This window comes from Salvelinus fontinalis, chromosome 2 (genome assembly GCF_029448725.1).
Source record: "Salvelinus fontinalis isolate EN_2023a chromosome 2, ASM2944872v1, whole genome shotgun sequence".
Classification (NCBI taxonomy): Eukaryota; Metazoa; Chordata; class Actinopteri; order Salmoniformes; family Salmonidae; genus Salvelinus; species Salvelinus fontinalis.
In genome coordinates, this window is record NC_074666.1 from 8,097,606 (window position 1) to 8,112,194 (window position 14,589).

A 14,589-nucleotide genomic window follows, 5' to 3' on the forward strand; every position below is an offset into this window, starting at 1 on the left:
TCAGGCATCCCCCTACGAAGTAGTAGAACTATACAGAAACGGTCTGCAATGCTGGCTTGACCATCACCTATCAATCTGTGTCAGTATTGGCAGAACTGAGAGATTTTGAAAGTGTTAAGAGAATTGTGGCAGTTTTTGTATTTTTCAGATTATTGACATAGCTGGACACTGTGCTTGTTTTCAGAAGTGTGTACTGTGTGCTTAAACTCAACTGGGATTTGAAATCACGAGGGTAATCTTTCTCCCATTTGATTCAGAATTGATTGTAATATTTTGAACTTTTGTTATTGTTTTGTTTTCCTGCAGACTTCCAACATGGGACCTGAATAGTTCTTAAGACAATCGTTGTACTTTGGTCTAGTTTGTGGTCTCCACTTGGTTCTTGTTATATGTAATGCAAGCATTGGCAGATATTGGTGTAATTACAGAGGAATGAACAGTATTTAGACAAAAACAGTTACGGTATACTATGCTGTACACCCACACATCAAGAACGAAAGCACAAATTAGATAACGTTACAGTTATTTACTCACTGTGACATAATGGCACCGAAGGGGATGGCTGTCGGTTTACGATCCGGTAACCAATTGTGCTATTGTGTATGGTTTTTTTTTGCGTTATTTGTAACTTATTATTTAAACATTTTTACTTATCTATTTTTTAGTTAACACTTCTTTTTATATTTTTTCTTAACTTCTTAAAGCATTGTTGGTTAAGGGCTTGTAAGTAAGCATTTCCCTGTAAGGTCTACACCTGTTGTATTCGGCGCATGTGACAAATACAGTTTGATTTGATTTATGTTTTCAATGAGTGTCCAAACCTCTCTCTGTTTCTCTCTCTTTCTCTTTCTTTGTTAGATAAAGAAGTATTTTGAGCTGGAGCCTCTGGCCCGAGGGAAGAGCTGGATTCTAGAAGGCAGCTCAGTGGACAACATGGATGCCGTGAAACAGAGCTTCACTCAGCTCATTGAGCTGCTGGAGGACAAGGACCAAGACACAGGCAGGATATGAGCTGGGACCTAAACTACTGGGAACTACAAATCCCACAGGACCTGCTGAGCCACAAGAACTACAAACCACACAGGTCCCACAGGACCTGCTGAGCCACAGGGAACTACAAATCCCATATTGGTCGACAGTTAGACCCCACAGGAGCCACATCCAAGCTACAACGCCCATGGGAGGGCATACCACACAGGCAGGCCATACCACACAGGCAGGCCATACCACACAGGCAGGCCATACCACACAGGCAGGCCATACCACACAGGCAGGCCATACCACGCAGGCAGGCCATACCACGCAGGCAGGCCATACCACGCAGGCAGGCCATACCACGCAGGCAGGCCATACCACGCAGGCAGGCCATACCACGCAGGCAGGCCATACCACGCAGGCAGGCCATACCACGCAGGCAGGCCATACCACACAGGCAGGCCATACCACACAGGCAGGCCATACCACGCAGGCAGGCCATACCACGCAGGCAGGCCATACCACACAGGCAGGCCATACCACACAGGCAGGCCATACCACACAGGCAGGCCATACCACAATGGAGCAACCTGATCACAGAGGAACCATAGAACATGGAGTCATTCCCCTTGGCAGAGAATCTATGGGCCACCAGGGTTGTAATGGTTAGAGAAGTAAAAGACTACCAGCTCTCAAACTGTAGAGACCTGGTGGACTGACTCCCTGAAAAGTAGTGCTGAGTAATTAACTGAAATGTCGGTTTATTTTAGTTTTTTTTAAATAACGAATCGGTCAACGTCAGTTCAATTATTTGCATACCTTTTTACTTTGTTTTTTCCTGTGCGCTCAACGTGCCATTTCTCTAGAGAGATTTCTCTCAGGGGTATGTTGTTCAACTCATCATACAGTAGTTACGTACAGAAAACGTGTTAATTAATACAATGACCAGAATCCATTGTGCCTACAGCTGCCTGTTCTCATTGGTTCTTGCTGGTCAAGCCTGTGGGCAGAGATGAGATGATGACTTGGAATAAAATAATATATATAATATATATTATTTTATATACAGTTCAAGTCAGAAGCTTACATACACCTCAGCCAAATACATTTATATTCAGTTTTTCACAATTCCTGACATTTAATCTTACTAAAAATTCCCTGTCTTAGGTCAGTTAGGATCACCACTTTATTTTAAGAATGTGAAATGTCAGAATAATAGTAGAGAGAATGATTTATTTCAGCTTTTATTTCTTTCATCACATTCCCAGTGGGTCAGAAGTTTACATACACTCAATTAGTATTTGGTAGCATTGCCTATAAATTGTTTAACTTGGGTCAAAGGTTTCGGGTAGCCTTCCACAAGCTTCCCACAGTAAGTTGGGGGAATTTTGGCCTATTCCTCCTGACAGAGCTTGTGTAACTGGCTCAGGTTTGTAGGCCTCCTTGCTCGCACACGCTTTTTCAGTTCTGCCCACAAATTTTCTATAGGATTGAGATCAGGGCTTTGTGATGGCCACTCCAATACCTTGACTTTGTTGTCCTTAAGCCATTTTGCCACAACTTTGGAAGTATGCTTGGGGTCATTGTCCATTTGGAAGATCCATTTGCGACCAAGCTTTAACTTCCTGACTGATGTCTTGAGATGTTGCTTCAATATATCCACATAATTTTCCCGCTTCATGATGCCATCTATTTTGTGAAGTGCACCAGTCCCTCCTGCAGCAAAGCACCCCCACAACATGATGCTGCCACCCACGTGCTTCACAGTTGGGATGGTGTTCTTCAGCTTGCAAGCCTCCCCCTTTTTTCTCCAAACATAACTATGGTCATTATGGCCAAACAGTTCTATTTTTGTTTCATCAGACCAGAGGACATTTCTCCAAAAAGTACAATCTTTGTCCCCATGTGCAGTTGCAAACCATAGTCTGGCTTTTTTATGGCGGTTTTGGAGCAGTGGCTTCTTCCTTGCTGAGCGGCCTTTCAGGTTATGTCGATATAGGACTTGTTTTACTGTGGATATAGATACTTTTGTAACCTGTTTCCTCCAGCATCTTCACAAGGTCCTTTGCTGTTGTTCTGGGATTGATTTGCACTTTTCGAACCAAAGTACGTTCATCTCTAGGAGACAGAACGCCTCTCCTTCCTGAGCGGTATGACAGCTGCGTGGTCCCATGGTGTTTATACTTGCGTACTATTATTTATACAGATGAACTTGGTACCCACAGGGGTTAGGAAATTGCTCCCAAGGATGAACCAGACTTGTGGAGGTCTACATTTTTTTTTCTGAGGTCTTGGCCGATTTCTTTTGATTTTCTCATGATGTCAAGCAAAGAGGCACTGAGTTTGAAAGTAGGCCTTGAAATACATCCACAGGTACACCTCCAATTGACTCAAATGATGTCAATTAGCCTATCAGAAGCTTCTAGCCATGACATCATTTTCTGGAATTTTCCAAGCTGTTGAAAGGCACAGTCAATTTAGTGTATGTAAACCTCTGACCCACTAGAATTGTGATACAGTGAATTATAAAGGAAATATTCTGTCTGTAAACAATTGTTGGAAAAATGACTTGTGTCATGCACAAAGTAGATGTTCTAACCGACTTGCCAAAACTATAGTTTGTTAACAAGACATTTGTGGAGAAGGTTGAATAACGAGTTTTAATGACTCCAACCTAAGTGTATGTAAACTTCCGACTTCAACTATATATATACAGTGGGGAGAACAAGTATTGGATACACTGCCGATTTTGCAGGTTTTCCTACTTACAAAGCATGTAGAGGTCTGTCATTTTTATCATAGGTACACTTCAACTGTGAGAGACGGAATCAAAAATCCAGAAAATCACATTGTATGATTTTTAAGTAATTAATTTGCATTTTATTGCATGACATAAGTATTTGATCACCTACCAACCAGTAAGAATTCCGGCTCTCACAGACCTGTTAGTTTTTCTTTAAGAAGCCCTCCTGTTCTCCACTCATTACCTGTATTAACTGCACCTGTTTGAACTCGTTACCTGTATAAAAGACACCTGTCCACACACTCAATCAAACAGTTGTTGTTCCGTCTCTCACAGTTGAAGTGTACCTAAGATAAAAAATTACAGACCTCTACATGCTTTGTAAGTAGGAAAACCTGCAAAATCGGCAGTGTATCAAATACTTGTTCTCCCCACTGTATAATGTAAGTAATGTGAATAAAGGATGGAGTGTAGAGCATCTACAGATGGACTCCAAGTAGGGTTACCTGGTTTATTAATAAGTCATCTGTAGTAATGGGCAGTCACTACCATCATTGGGGTTTTAATAATGAAATAATATTTCACAACCAAAATATAAAACTTGAACCATAACTGTAATGGCAGTCACTACCATCAGTTGTTTAATCCTGTGTTGTTACAGCCTTGTACCTATAATATTTGTAATATTTTTTACATTTTATTAAACTGAAATTGAAGACCGTGATTAGTTTTTAAAAAAGGAACCTAAACTGAACCGACCTCAAAAGGCACTAATCTCTCAGCTCTACTGAAAAGGCTCATATCATGTTGGAAATGTAATGCCTTGCCTTCACTCAAAAGAAATATCTCTATTTAAGACATACAGAACATCAGTTTGCCACTATCTTTAATGCTTTATTATCATTCTCATTATTCACTTCTGATTTTTCTTGTCCTTTTGATGACTGATAGTTGTACATTGCTACTAGACTGTATGTAGTATGTGAACACTTTTGTGTGACATTTAGAATAACTGGAATATGTATTGCGTCATGCTCAGTGTTTTAGGCCCACAACACTTACTTGTCTGTGACAAATGTTTTAACTTCAAGGCCTTGAGATGTGTTTTAAAGCCAAACTTTTAAAAGTGTCTTAACAAACATCTTAAACCAAGTTGCAGTATTTTTTTTAAATATATATTTTTTGCTTAGCTTCACACTATCGATTCCCAGGTGGACTCTCTCAATACACAGTAAGAAGAGATTGAGACTTAATATTAATAGTTGAATTGAAAGCTTTCTCTCACTGTTGATTCACTGAAATGCATATTGTGGAGAATAAACTTTAGATGTTAATTTTGAGTATTTTAGTAATTTGATAGTATTACCTTTTTACTGGGGCCAAAACTCCTGTCCCTCTGTGTGTAAGAAAAAGTATAGTGTGAAATTGAATGCAGTTTGCACGATAATGAAGTCTGTAGGGAGGATTTACAAATGATAGTACAGGGCCTTCACAGTGGACTGTGTGTACAGTATGTGTCTGTTTCATGTACAGTGATGATGACGTGTTCCTTTTTTTATGTTGTTACTGTCACCTTTGAATGTAAGAACACTCACACAGGTCAAAGGTTACAGGTTGGTTATACAGACCTGCTACTCAGAGATGATAGAAACCTTTCAAAGCTGTTCATGTACATTTCTTTGCTTCTTACCAATGTAACTTTTATTGGCTGCATCTACTGGTGGGGAATGAGTTAGGTTGTCAGTCAGAACAACTCGTGTTGTCTAGACGTGACTCAAAATGCTGTCAATCATTATTATTATTATTATTAGCAGTGTTGTCAATCATCTGCGACTGTTGTACCCTTCTGATGACATTAAGTAATTTCTTACACCCCCTTAGGGTTAAACTTACCCTTTGGGGTGCCCAACCTGGTTGTCGTGGTTACCAGACTGTCCATGTGGCCACAGGTATATCTCAAGAGTTTTCTGAGCTCTAGATCTTTAGGATATCTTGGGATACGTTTAGTCTTTTTAGAGAGAAGTATACCAATACCTGAACATATTGTTGTATTTATATTAATGTATCTATCACATTTGTGTGTGTGTGTATATATATATCCTGATAGCCAAACTCTTCAAGCTGCCTTTTTTTTCTAATTCATTTATACCTAAATCAAGATCAATTTGTACGTTTGTTACAGATGGTCATGTTATAATCTGGAAGGGCAGGAGCGTGTCCGTGTTTATACTGGAAGAAGAAATCGACATTTAGCAGTTTGCTTTAGTGGCTTCGAGTCTATTCTGAAGTTCTACTGTGTATATACATAATTTATGCATAATTCCACTTGGCAACATGGACAATAAAGGCTAAATAAGGACATGGGTGTTCACTCCATCAATTCTTTCATTGTGTCAGGTTGCTAGGATACCTTAAATGACCTCAAGTATCAAGAAACAGAACCATATAAAGAGATATGGCCCTGTCAAGAATGATCCAATGCTTTGACAGTATTTCAGACATTCTTTTGAATTACATACTCGCTACCGTTTCCCACATAAAAAACTAAAGATCTTAAAGATCTTCAAGTTGACTAGTGTAATTTTATGAATTATACTAAACAGAAATGTAAAAGCAACATGCAACAATTTCAACAAGTTTACTGAGTTACAGTTCATATAAGGAAATCAGTCAATTTAAATAATTAGGCCCTAATCTATGAATTTGATATGAATGGGTAGGGACAGAGCAATGGGTGAGCCGGGAGGGCATAGGCCAACCCACTGTGGAACCAGGCACAGCCAATCAGGATGTGTTTTCCCCCACAAAAGGGCTTTGTTACATACAGAAATACTCCACGGTTTCATCAGCTGTCCGGGTGGCTGGTCTCAGACAATCTCCCAGGTGAAGAAGCCGGATGTGGAGGTCCTGGGCGTGGATACACATGGTCTGTGGTTGAGGCCTGTTCGATGTACTACCATATTGTCTAAAACAACGTTGGAGGAGGCTTATGGTAGAGAAATTAACATTAAATTATCTGCCAACAGCTCTGGTGGACATTCCTGCAATTGGCATGCCGATTGCATGCTCCTTCAAAACTTGAGACATCTGTGGCATTGTGTTGTGTGACAAAACTGCACAGTATAGAGTGGCCTTTTAGTGTCCCCAGCACAAGTTGCACCTGTGTAATGATCATGCTATTTATTCAGCTTCTTTATATGCCACACCTGTCAGGTGGATGGATTATCTTGGCAAAGGAGAAATGCTCACTAACAGGAATGTAAACAAATTTGTGCATAACATTAGAGAAATAAGCTTTTTGTGCGTATGGAACATTTCTGAGATGTTTTATTTCAGCTTATGAAACATGGGACCAACACTTTACATGTTGCGTTTGTATTTTTGTTCAGTATATATCTGATCAACAAATAATCAGTTGTCGTATCTTTCTTGGAGCCCTGAAACGTAAAGGAAAATGTGTAGTTGTTACTGCTTATGGCTGTCCAATGTTTATGAGGACATCACTGACAGATATACAGTGACATGCAACACCCCAAACCCCAGACCTTGAGGAATTTAACATTTTCAGTGCCCTAACACGCAACTTTAGCGTTAGTCATCTTCAGAATCTTCAGGAGTTATTAATGGGATGTTTTACGTATTATATACTTGATGAGGTTAAGTTTGACATTAAGAAAAAAAAAATTTTTTTTTCATGATTCTCTTGTGTTTGTTTCCCTGGACAAGTCAATCCTCTCGTGATTGGGACAAAGGAAACCCTCTCCCTGCAGCCTGCTACTGTGTGTGTGTGTGTGTGTGTTTCAAGTACAGTGATGAGTCACACAGGGCTTTACCTCAAACAAACATCTCTTAATTGTCTTGGCATTTAGACCAGAGAGCATAAAAACAGAGATTTCAACGCCATATTCTAACAGGGTCTTCCTGACTGAAAACAAACCCTTGTGACATCACGTCTGGCACATACAGAGCCTACTAAATTCAATATTCAATTCTATGGTCTGGCATGTCTAAATGGTGACACACATGTAGGAGTTCACACCCATTGATTGGCCACCATTAGATGGAGATCTATATGATATGTGCGTCAGACCAAGTACATTGATCATGGTCGAAATGGCACATGGCCTTAATGTTGCATGGATTTAATCAATAATTATATACAATATATATGATATACTACTGAATAGGATAGAAATGTGCCCAAGATATGCTGTCTGGAGCCACACTCTGAAGGACATAGAATCTTTCCTGTTTGCACTAAAAGTCAGTCTCTTTGCTTTCGTTTAAGAGGGCTTGAAAACTTTTCTCTCACCTCTGAGAAATGCTAATTAACTTCAAATGAAACAATGGTACTTGTTTAAACATTCTTATAGTTGTTGCAGTTGTGTGCTTCTGGGAAGAGAAAAATTATATTTAAAAAGAAGTTAAGTCCATTTCCAATTGCTCTGACTATCTCTGTCCCAGACAAACATTAGTATGCAGACAGACTTGGGATTAATCTGAAAATTTAGACCATGTCTGAACAACTTCACAAAGCCGTCTGCAAGACAGAAACTTTAAATCTGTTCTCGCTTTTATCCAGTGCACTTCTGGCTAGACAGCATTACGCTAATCTTCTTTAAAAAGTCTCCTCTTGCCATTTCCATTTCACCTGGACATTAGCACACTCTTTCCCAGGAAGTTTCTAGAAAGAAATATGGAATGATGTTACCGTAAGCTGGGAGTCTTGTTCATAACTTCATGACATTTGAGTTCCGTATTCAACATCACTTACTTTTCAACTCTTTTCATTCACAAAGTGTCTCAGAGTATAGGATCAGTGCTGATCTAGGATCAGTTTTTATGACGTTTTTTATCATAGTTATATGGACACGGGGGACCTGATTTCCTGATCCTAAATCACCATTTGCACTCTGAGACGCTTCGTGAATATGGGCCATTGTGTGCATTTTGGCCGGACAGACCCTTTCCCATTAGCCTATTATATCTGACAGGGACTGAGAGAGGAGTCCTCCGGAAATGGGAAAAGGAGATTAAAATGAGCTGAAAATACATACCCGTCTTTGACTTCCTTATGATTACGTTTGAAAGACTTCTGCCGGGGACTACCGCTCGTTCGCCGACCGTACTTTTCTTCCTGATTGATCAATGCTTTATTGTAGCATGTTGATTTTTGGTTTCAAAGTTAATTTTGTATTTGAGTGAGTAATATCATTTAATTGAATGAGAACTAAGTGGAAGTTAGTTTCCCGCTTCTTTTGATGGAACCTTAGTGGTTCCATTGGAATGCTGGAGAATGCCTAGTGGAATGCCTAGTGGAATGCCTAGTGGAATGCCTAGAAGTCTATTGGCATTTCAAATGTTCTGCACACCCATTATAAGGCACCCATTCAGAAATATTTTATAACCAAATACAAAGACTTGATGTAGAAAGGATGCCTCATACTTACGGTAACTTCAATGAGCAAACGTTTCATTTCCAGTTTAATACAGTGCCTTCAAAAAGTGTTCACACCCCTTTATTTTTTCCACTTTTTGTTGTGTTACAGGCTGAATTTAAAATTGATTACATTTAGATTTTGTGTCACTGATCTACACACAATACCCCATTTGGAATTTTGTTTGTAGAACATTTTCAAAAAATTTAAATAAATAAAAAGCTGTCTTGAATCAATAAATATTCAACGCCTTTGTTATGGCAAGCCTAAAGTTCAAGAGTAAAATAAATATGCTTAACAAATCATGGATTCATTCTGTGTTCAATAATAGTGGTTAACACGATATTTGAATGACTACCCGTCTTTGTAACCTACACATACAATTATCTGTAAGGCCCGTCAATAGAGAAGTGAATTTCAAGCACAGATTCAACAACAAAGACCAGAGAGGTTTTTCAATGGCTCGCAAAGAAGGGCACCGATTGGTAGATGTGTTAAAAAAAATATCCCTTTGAGCATGGTGAAGTTATGAATTAGGCTTTGGAGGGTATATCAATACACTCAGTCACTACTAAGAGACAGGCGTCCTTCCTAACCCAGTTGCCGGAGAGGAAGGAAACTGCTCAGGGATTTCACCATGAGGCCAATGGTGATTTTAAAAACAGAGTTTAATTGCTGTGATATGAGAACTGAGGATGGAACAACAACATTGTAGTTACTCCACAATACTAACCTAAATGACAGAGTGAAAAGAAGGAAACCTGCACAGAATAAAACATCTTCCTAAACATGCATCCTGTTTGCAACAAGGCACTGAAGTAATACTGCAGAAAATGTGGCAAAGATATTCACTTTTTTCCTGAATACAAGCGTTATGTTTGGGGCAAATCCAACACAACACATCACTGAGTACCACTCTAAATATTTTCATGCATGGTGGTGGCTGCATCATGTTATGGGTATTTATTTATTTATTTATTTTTTTTTACCGTTATTTTACCAGGTAAGTTGACTGAGATCACGTTCTCATTTGCAGCAACGACCTGGGGAATAGTTACAGGGGAGAGGAGGGGGATGAATGAGCCAATTGTATGCTTGTCAAAGGCAAGGAATAGGGAGTTTTTTAGGATCAAAAGTAACAAAATACAGCTAAGCACATGCAGAATCTTACACGAAAACCTGGTTCAGTCTTCTTTCCAACAGACACTGGGAGACAAACTCACCTTTCAGCAGGACAATAACCTAAAACACAAGGCCAAATCTACACTTGAGTTACCAAGACAACATGGAATATTCCTGAGTGGCCTAGTTACAGTTTTGACTTAAATCAGTTTGAAAATCTTTGGCAAGACATGAAATGGCTTTCTAGCAATGATCATCAACCAACTTAACAGAGCTTGAATAATTTTTCAAAGAATAATGGGCAAAATGTGGAAAAAGTCAAGGGGTGTGAATAAATTCTGAAAGCACTCACACGAAGCTATATTCACTCTAGACTTCTACAAGTTCAAGACATAATTTGGTATCTACGCTGAACAAAAATATAAACGCAACATGTAAAGTGTTGGTCCCATGTTTCATGAGGTGAAATAAAAGATCTCAGAAATGTTTGTCCTGTACAACCGCGGTCCTTCCACGGGGTGCTGAAATTCATAAGTTTAATAAAAAACTTTTAGCGAATACAACCACCGTTTTCCCCCTAATTTTTGTTGCTCAAAAGGAGACATTGCGGCCTTGAAGTACTACGTAAGCTGAGATTTAACTGGCACGTGCGTTCTTGCTGAGTTGAGCAACACAAATTAGGAAAAAGCAATGGTTGTATTTGATAAAAGTTTCAATTCAAATTATGAATTTCAGCACCACACTGAAGGAGCGTGGTTGTACAGGACAAACATAGGTACAGGTAAGCGTTCTCAAAATTGACATTTCTACAAGAATCAACTGATGGTGACTCAATGTTGTTGCTAGCAAATCCCACGACCAGCTATCAAAACTCAACTCCGCCTCGATATAAGAGAATGAAGTTGAGCTTTGTTCAGCTAGCTGGGAGCCAGACAATGTGGTACAACACAGCCTGATCTATGCATCTGGTCAGGGCCAGATAGCTACAGTATGCCATGGCCTAAAGAAATGTGAACTGTTATGAGATATAGAATAGAGGACACACTGCGTTCCTCTGTGACTACGTCCTAATCTGTAAACAACCCAAATCGATGTCTCGGATCTACTCGTTCAGAGAGGTGGCTGTTTCAATGATCTGATGACAGACTCCTATCTGGATCGGAACAACAAAACATTTCAATAGATCCCCCAACCCGAGTCTGTTATTTTTTTCAGAGTGAGTGGTACTGTACTGTTTAAATTTCAATGGATCCCCAATGTTAGTTCATTCTATTTTCAGAGTGAATGAGTGGTACGAACACCCTGTGATGTGCTCCCAGCTACCAGACAGCCCCCTGCCCTGCAGGGAGTGGGGACCTACTGTGACAGACTAGTCCCGTTCCACAGACATCGACTCATTCTCATACGTTTCTATTGAACTCCTAAGAGGAACCCAGCAGGGGTCCATTGCGTGCCCGGTCTGGTCTGTCTGTCAGGGCTCCAGGGGTCAGGTCTGTCTGTCTGGGCTACAGGGGTCTGTCTGTCTGTCAGGGCTCCATAGGTCTGTCTGTCAGGGGTACAGGGGTCTGTCTGCCTGCCTGTCAGGGCTACAGGGGTCTGTCTGTCTGTCAGGAGTACATGGGTCTGTCTGCCTGTCAGGGATACAGTGGTCTGTCTGTCTGTCAGGAGTACATGGGTCTGTCTGTCTGTCTGTCAGGAGGACAGGGGTCGGTCTGTCTGTCTGTCTGTCTGTCTGTCTGTCTGTCTGTCTGTCTGTCAGGGCTACAGGGTTCTGTATGTCTGTCTTCTGTATGTCTGTCTATGAACAGGAAGAAGGAAAGGGTTCATGTACTGTATGTAACACACTGTGAAGTAACTGTGTCATCCGGTCCATCGAACTAGACTCTAGTCCAAAAAGGTCTTCACTTTCTGGCCGATGGTATTGTGTGTTGGCAGAGCTTTGAGCACCCTGTCAAGCACTGTCTAACACTTTTCATATAAAGTTATGTGGTCAGCAACACATCATTTTTGTGAGTAATTGGTTCTCTCTCTTCTCTCTCTCTTTCTCTCTCGCAATGTCCCTTTCAATGTCCCATTATCCTATTGAAAACAGGAATGACATTTAGTCCATTACTCAAGATTAATTGTATATACAATCCAAACAGAAGTTCTTATTTATAATATATTTATGATAGTTTTTATGACTTCATAATCTATGACCATAACTTTAGTAATGAGTCACTTGTTCTCAGTGAAACCTTCCAGGTTTTGCCTTTCATGCTATGCCAAGGTCAGGAGAGTAGAAAGAGAGAGAGAGAGAGAGAGAGAGAGAGAGAGAGAGTATACCCCACCTTTGATGCCACCATGGGAAATTCTCTCACTCAGTTCAGCCTCGGCTCAGACTGTCACATCAGCATTTCTGTAATGTTGTTATATTAGCAGTGTGTACTTCCAGTCCCAGGCAGAATTTTCCAAAACAGACAGGGACCGGGCACGGCACACACAGTACGATTAGGATCTTCTTTACTACTGCTGAAATGTAATTACATGAGATAGTCTCAGGTTCTGATCCGAGGCAGAGAGAGAGACGGAAAGGAGAGAGAGCTGCTGGGCTGGTTGCTGTCTGCTGGACCCTGATGCCACTAGTACCCTCAATCACACGCACACAGCTCAGCAGACAGCCCAAACACAACTAGCACAGAAACTGAGTCAGCTTTTCTTACGTCTGGGGAAACGATGCCAAACAGGCCAAACTGAGGTTCTGTCGATCAGCCACACGTTTTATCTTCTGTGGCTGAGCTGGGCTCTACCGGTTTAAATGTCTGTGATTGAGTGACACAGTCCTGTCCTGCACATAAAGATAAATAAATAAATACACTATCTATATGGTCCTGCAGCACAAAGTGAAACAATAACAGCCAGACAGTCAGTCAGTCATTTTCTACACTTGGTGGAGGAGGATGGCTGAGGAAGAGCTCATGGAGCAGTAATGAGATACATGACTGACTGACTGTCTGGCTGTGATTGTATCACTTTAATTGGAGCATATTGTAAGTGTGATGATGATGTAAAATACTGGACTGGATTCGGTACACAGGAGAGGGAAAGTAGGCTACTGTATATATAGTATTCTCCAGGACATTTGCTGTGTGTCTCGTGTGTAGAAATGATAGACAGAACACACACGTTTGAGGAAAAAAAGCATATTTTTATTATTTACTCTCCTGCCCTGTATAAATATCATCATAATATCATAGCTATTATGTACATTTAACAATCACATAAAAAAATACAAAACTATATATTTATGACTGAATCTCTATTGAACATAACAAAATAGACCAGGGGGGTTATTCATGGAAATGTATCACAGCTGTAAATGCAGCAGCTGTTGACTTTTAACATAGTTCTGTTTAGGACAAAACAGCTAATATATTCACAGCAGCTGCAGATTTCTTTGAATATTCCTCGATAGTGGGAGGAAAAACAACATGCTTAAGTTTGATATATTGTATGTAATGAACATTATGTGGTACACTACATTTACATTTACAGAGGGAGTGATATCAATTACGTGATTGACCGCACTGAAATACATTGGCACATAAAAGTCTACAAGAGTATTAATTGGCACATTATCAAATATGAAAAACAACATTGTCAAGGTAAGAAATGAAGAACCGAATTATTCCTACTTAGACATTGTATAAAACATAATACAGTTGAAGTCAGACGTTTACATACACCTTAACCAAATACATTTAAACTCAGTTTTTCACAATTCCTGACATTTAATCCTAGTAAAAATTCCCTGTCTTAGGTCAGTTAGGATCACCACTTTATTTTAAGAATGTGAAATGTCAGAATAATAGTAGAGTGAGTGATTTATTTCAGCTTTTATTTCTTTCATCACATTCCCAGTGGGTCAGAAGTTTACATACACTCAATTAGTATTTGGTAGCATTGCCTTTAAATTGTTTAACTTCAGTCAAATGTTTCAGTTAGCCTTCCACAAGCTTCCCACAAGAAGTTGGGTGAATTTTGGCCCATTTCTCCTGACAGAGCTGGTGTAACTGAGTCAGGTTTGTAGGCCTCCTTGCTCGCACACGCTTTTTCAGTTCTGCCCACAACTTTTCTATAGGATTGAGGTCAGGGCATTGTGATGGCCACTCCAATACCTTGACTTTGTTGTCCATAAGCCATTTTGCCACAACTTTGGAAGTATGCTTGGGGTCATTTTCCATTTGGAAGAACCATTTGCAACCAAGCATTAACTTCCTGACTGATGTGTTGAGATGTTGCTTCAATATATCCACATAATTTTCCTTCCTC

At 40.0% G+C, this 14,589-nt stretch overlaps 1 protein-coding gene across 2 annotated transcripts in view; it reads left to right on the forward strand.

The window, feature by feature from the left end:
- The window catches only part of LOC129811165 (ADP-ribosylation factor-like protein 15), a 69,634-nt gene extending 63,557 nt beyond the window's left edge, over positions 1-6,077 (forward strand). For both annotated transcript variants that reach the window (XM_055862370.1, XM_055862367.1), the window contains exon 5: positions 859-6,077. In XM_055862370.1, the coding sequence (XP_055718345.1) occupies positions 859-1,011 (153 nt within the window). In that variant the 3' untranslated portion in view covers positions 1,012-6,077. The remainder of the gene's footprint in view (positions 1-858) is intronic.
- The last annotated feature ends 8,512 nt before the right edge of the window (positions 6,078-14,589 follow it).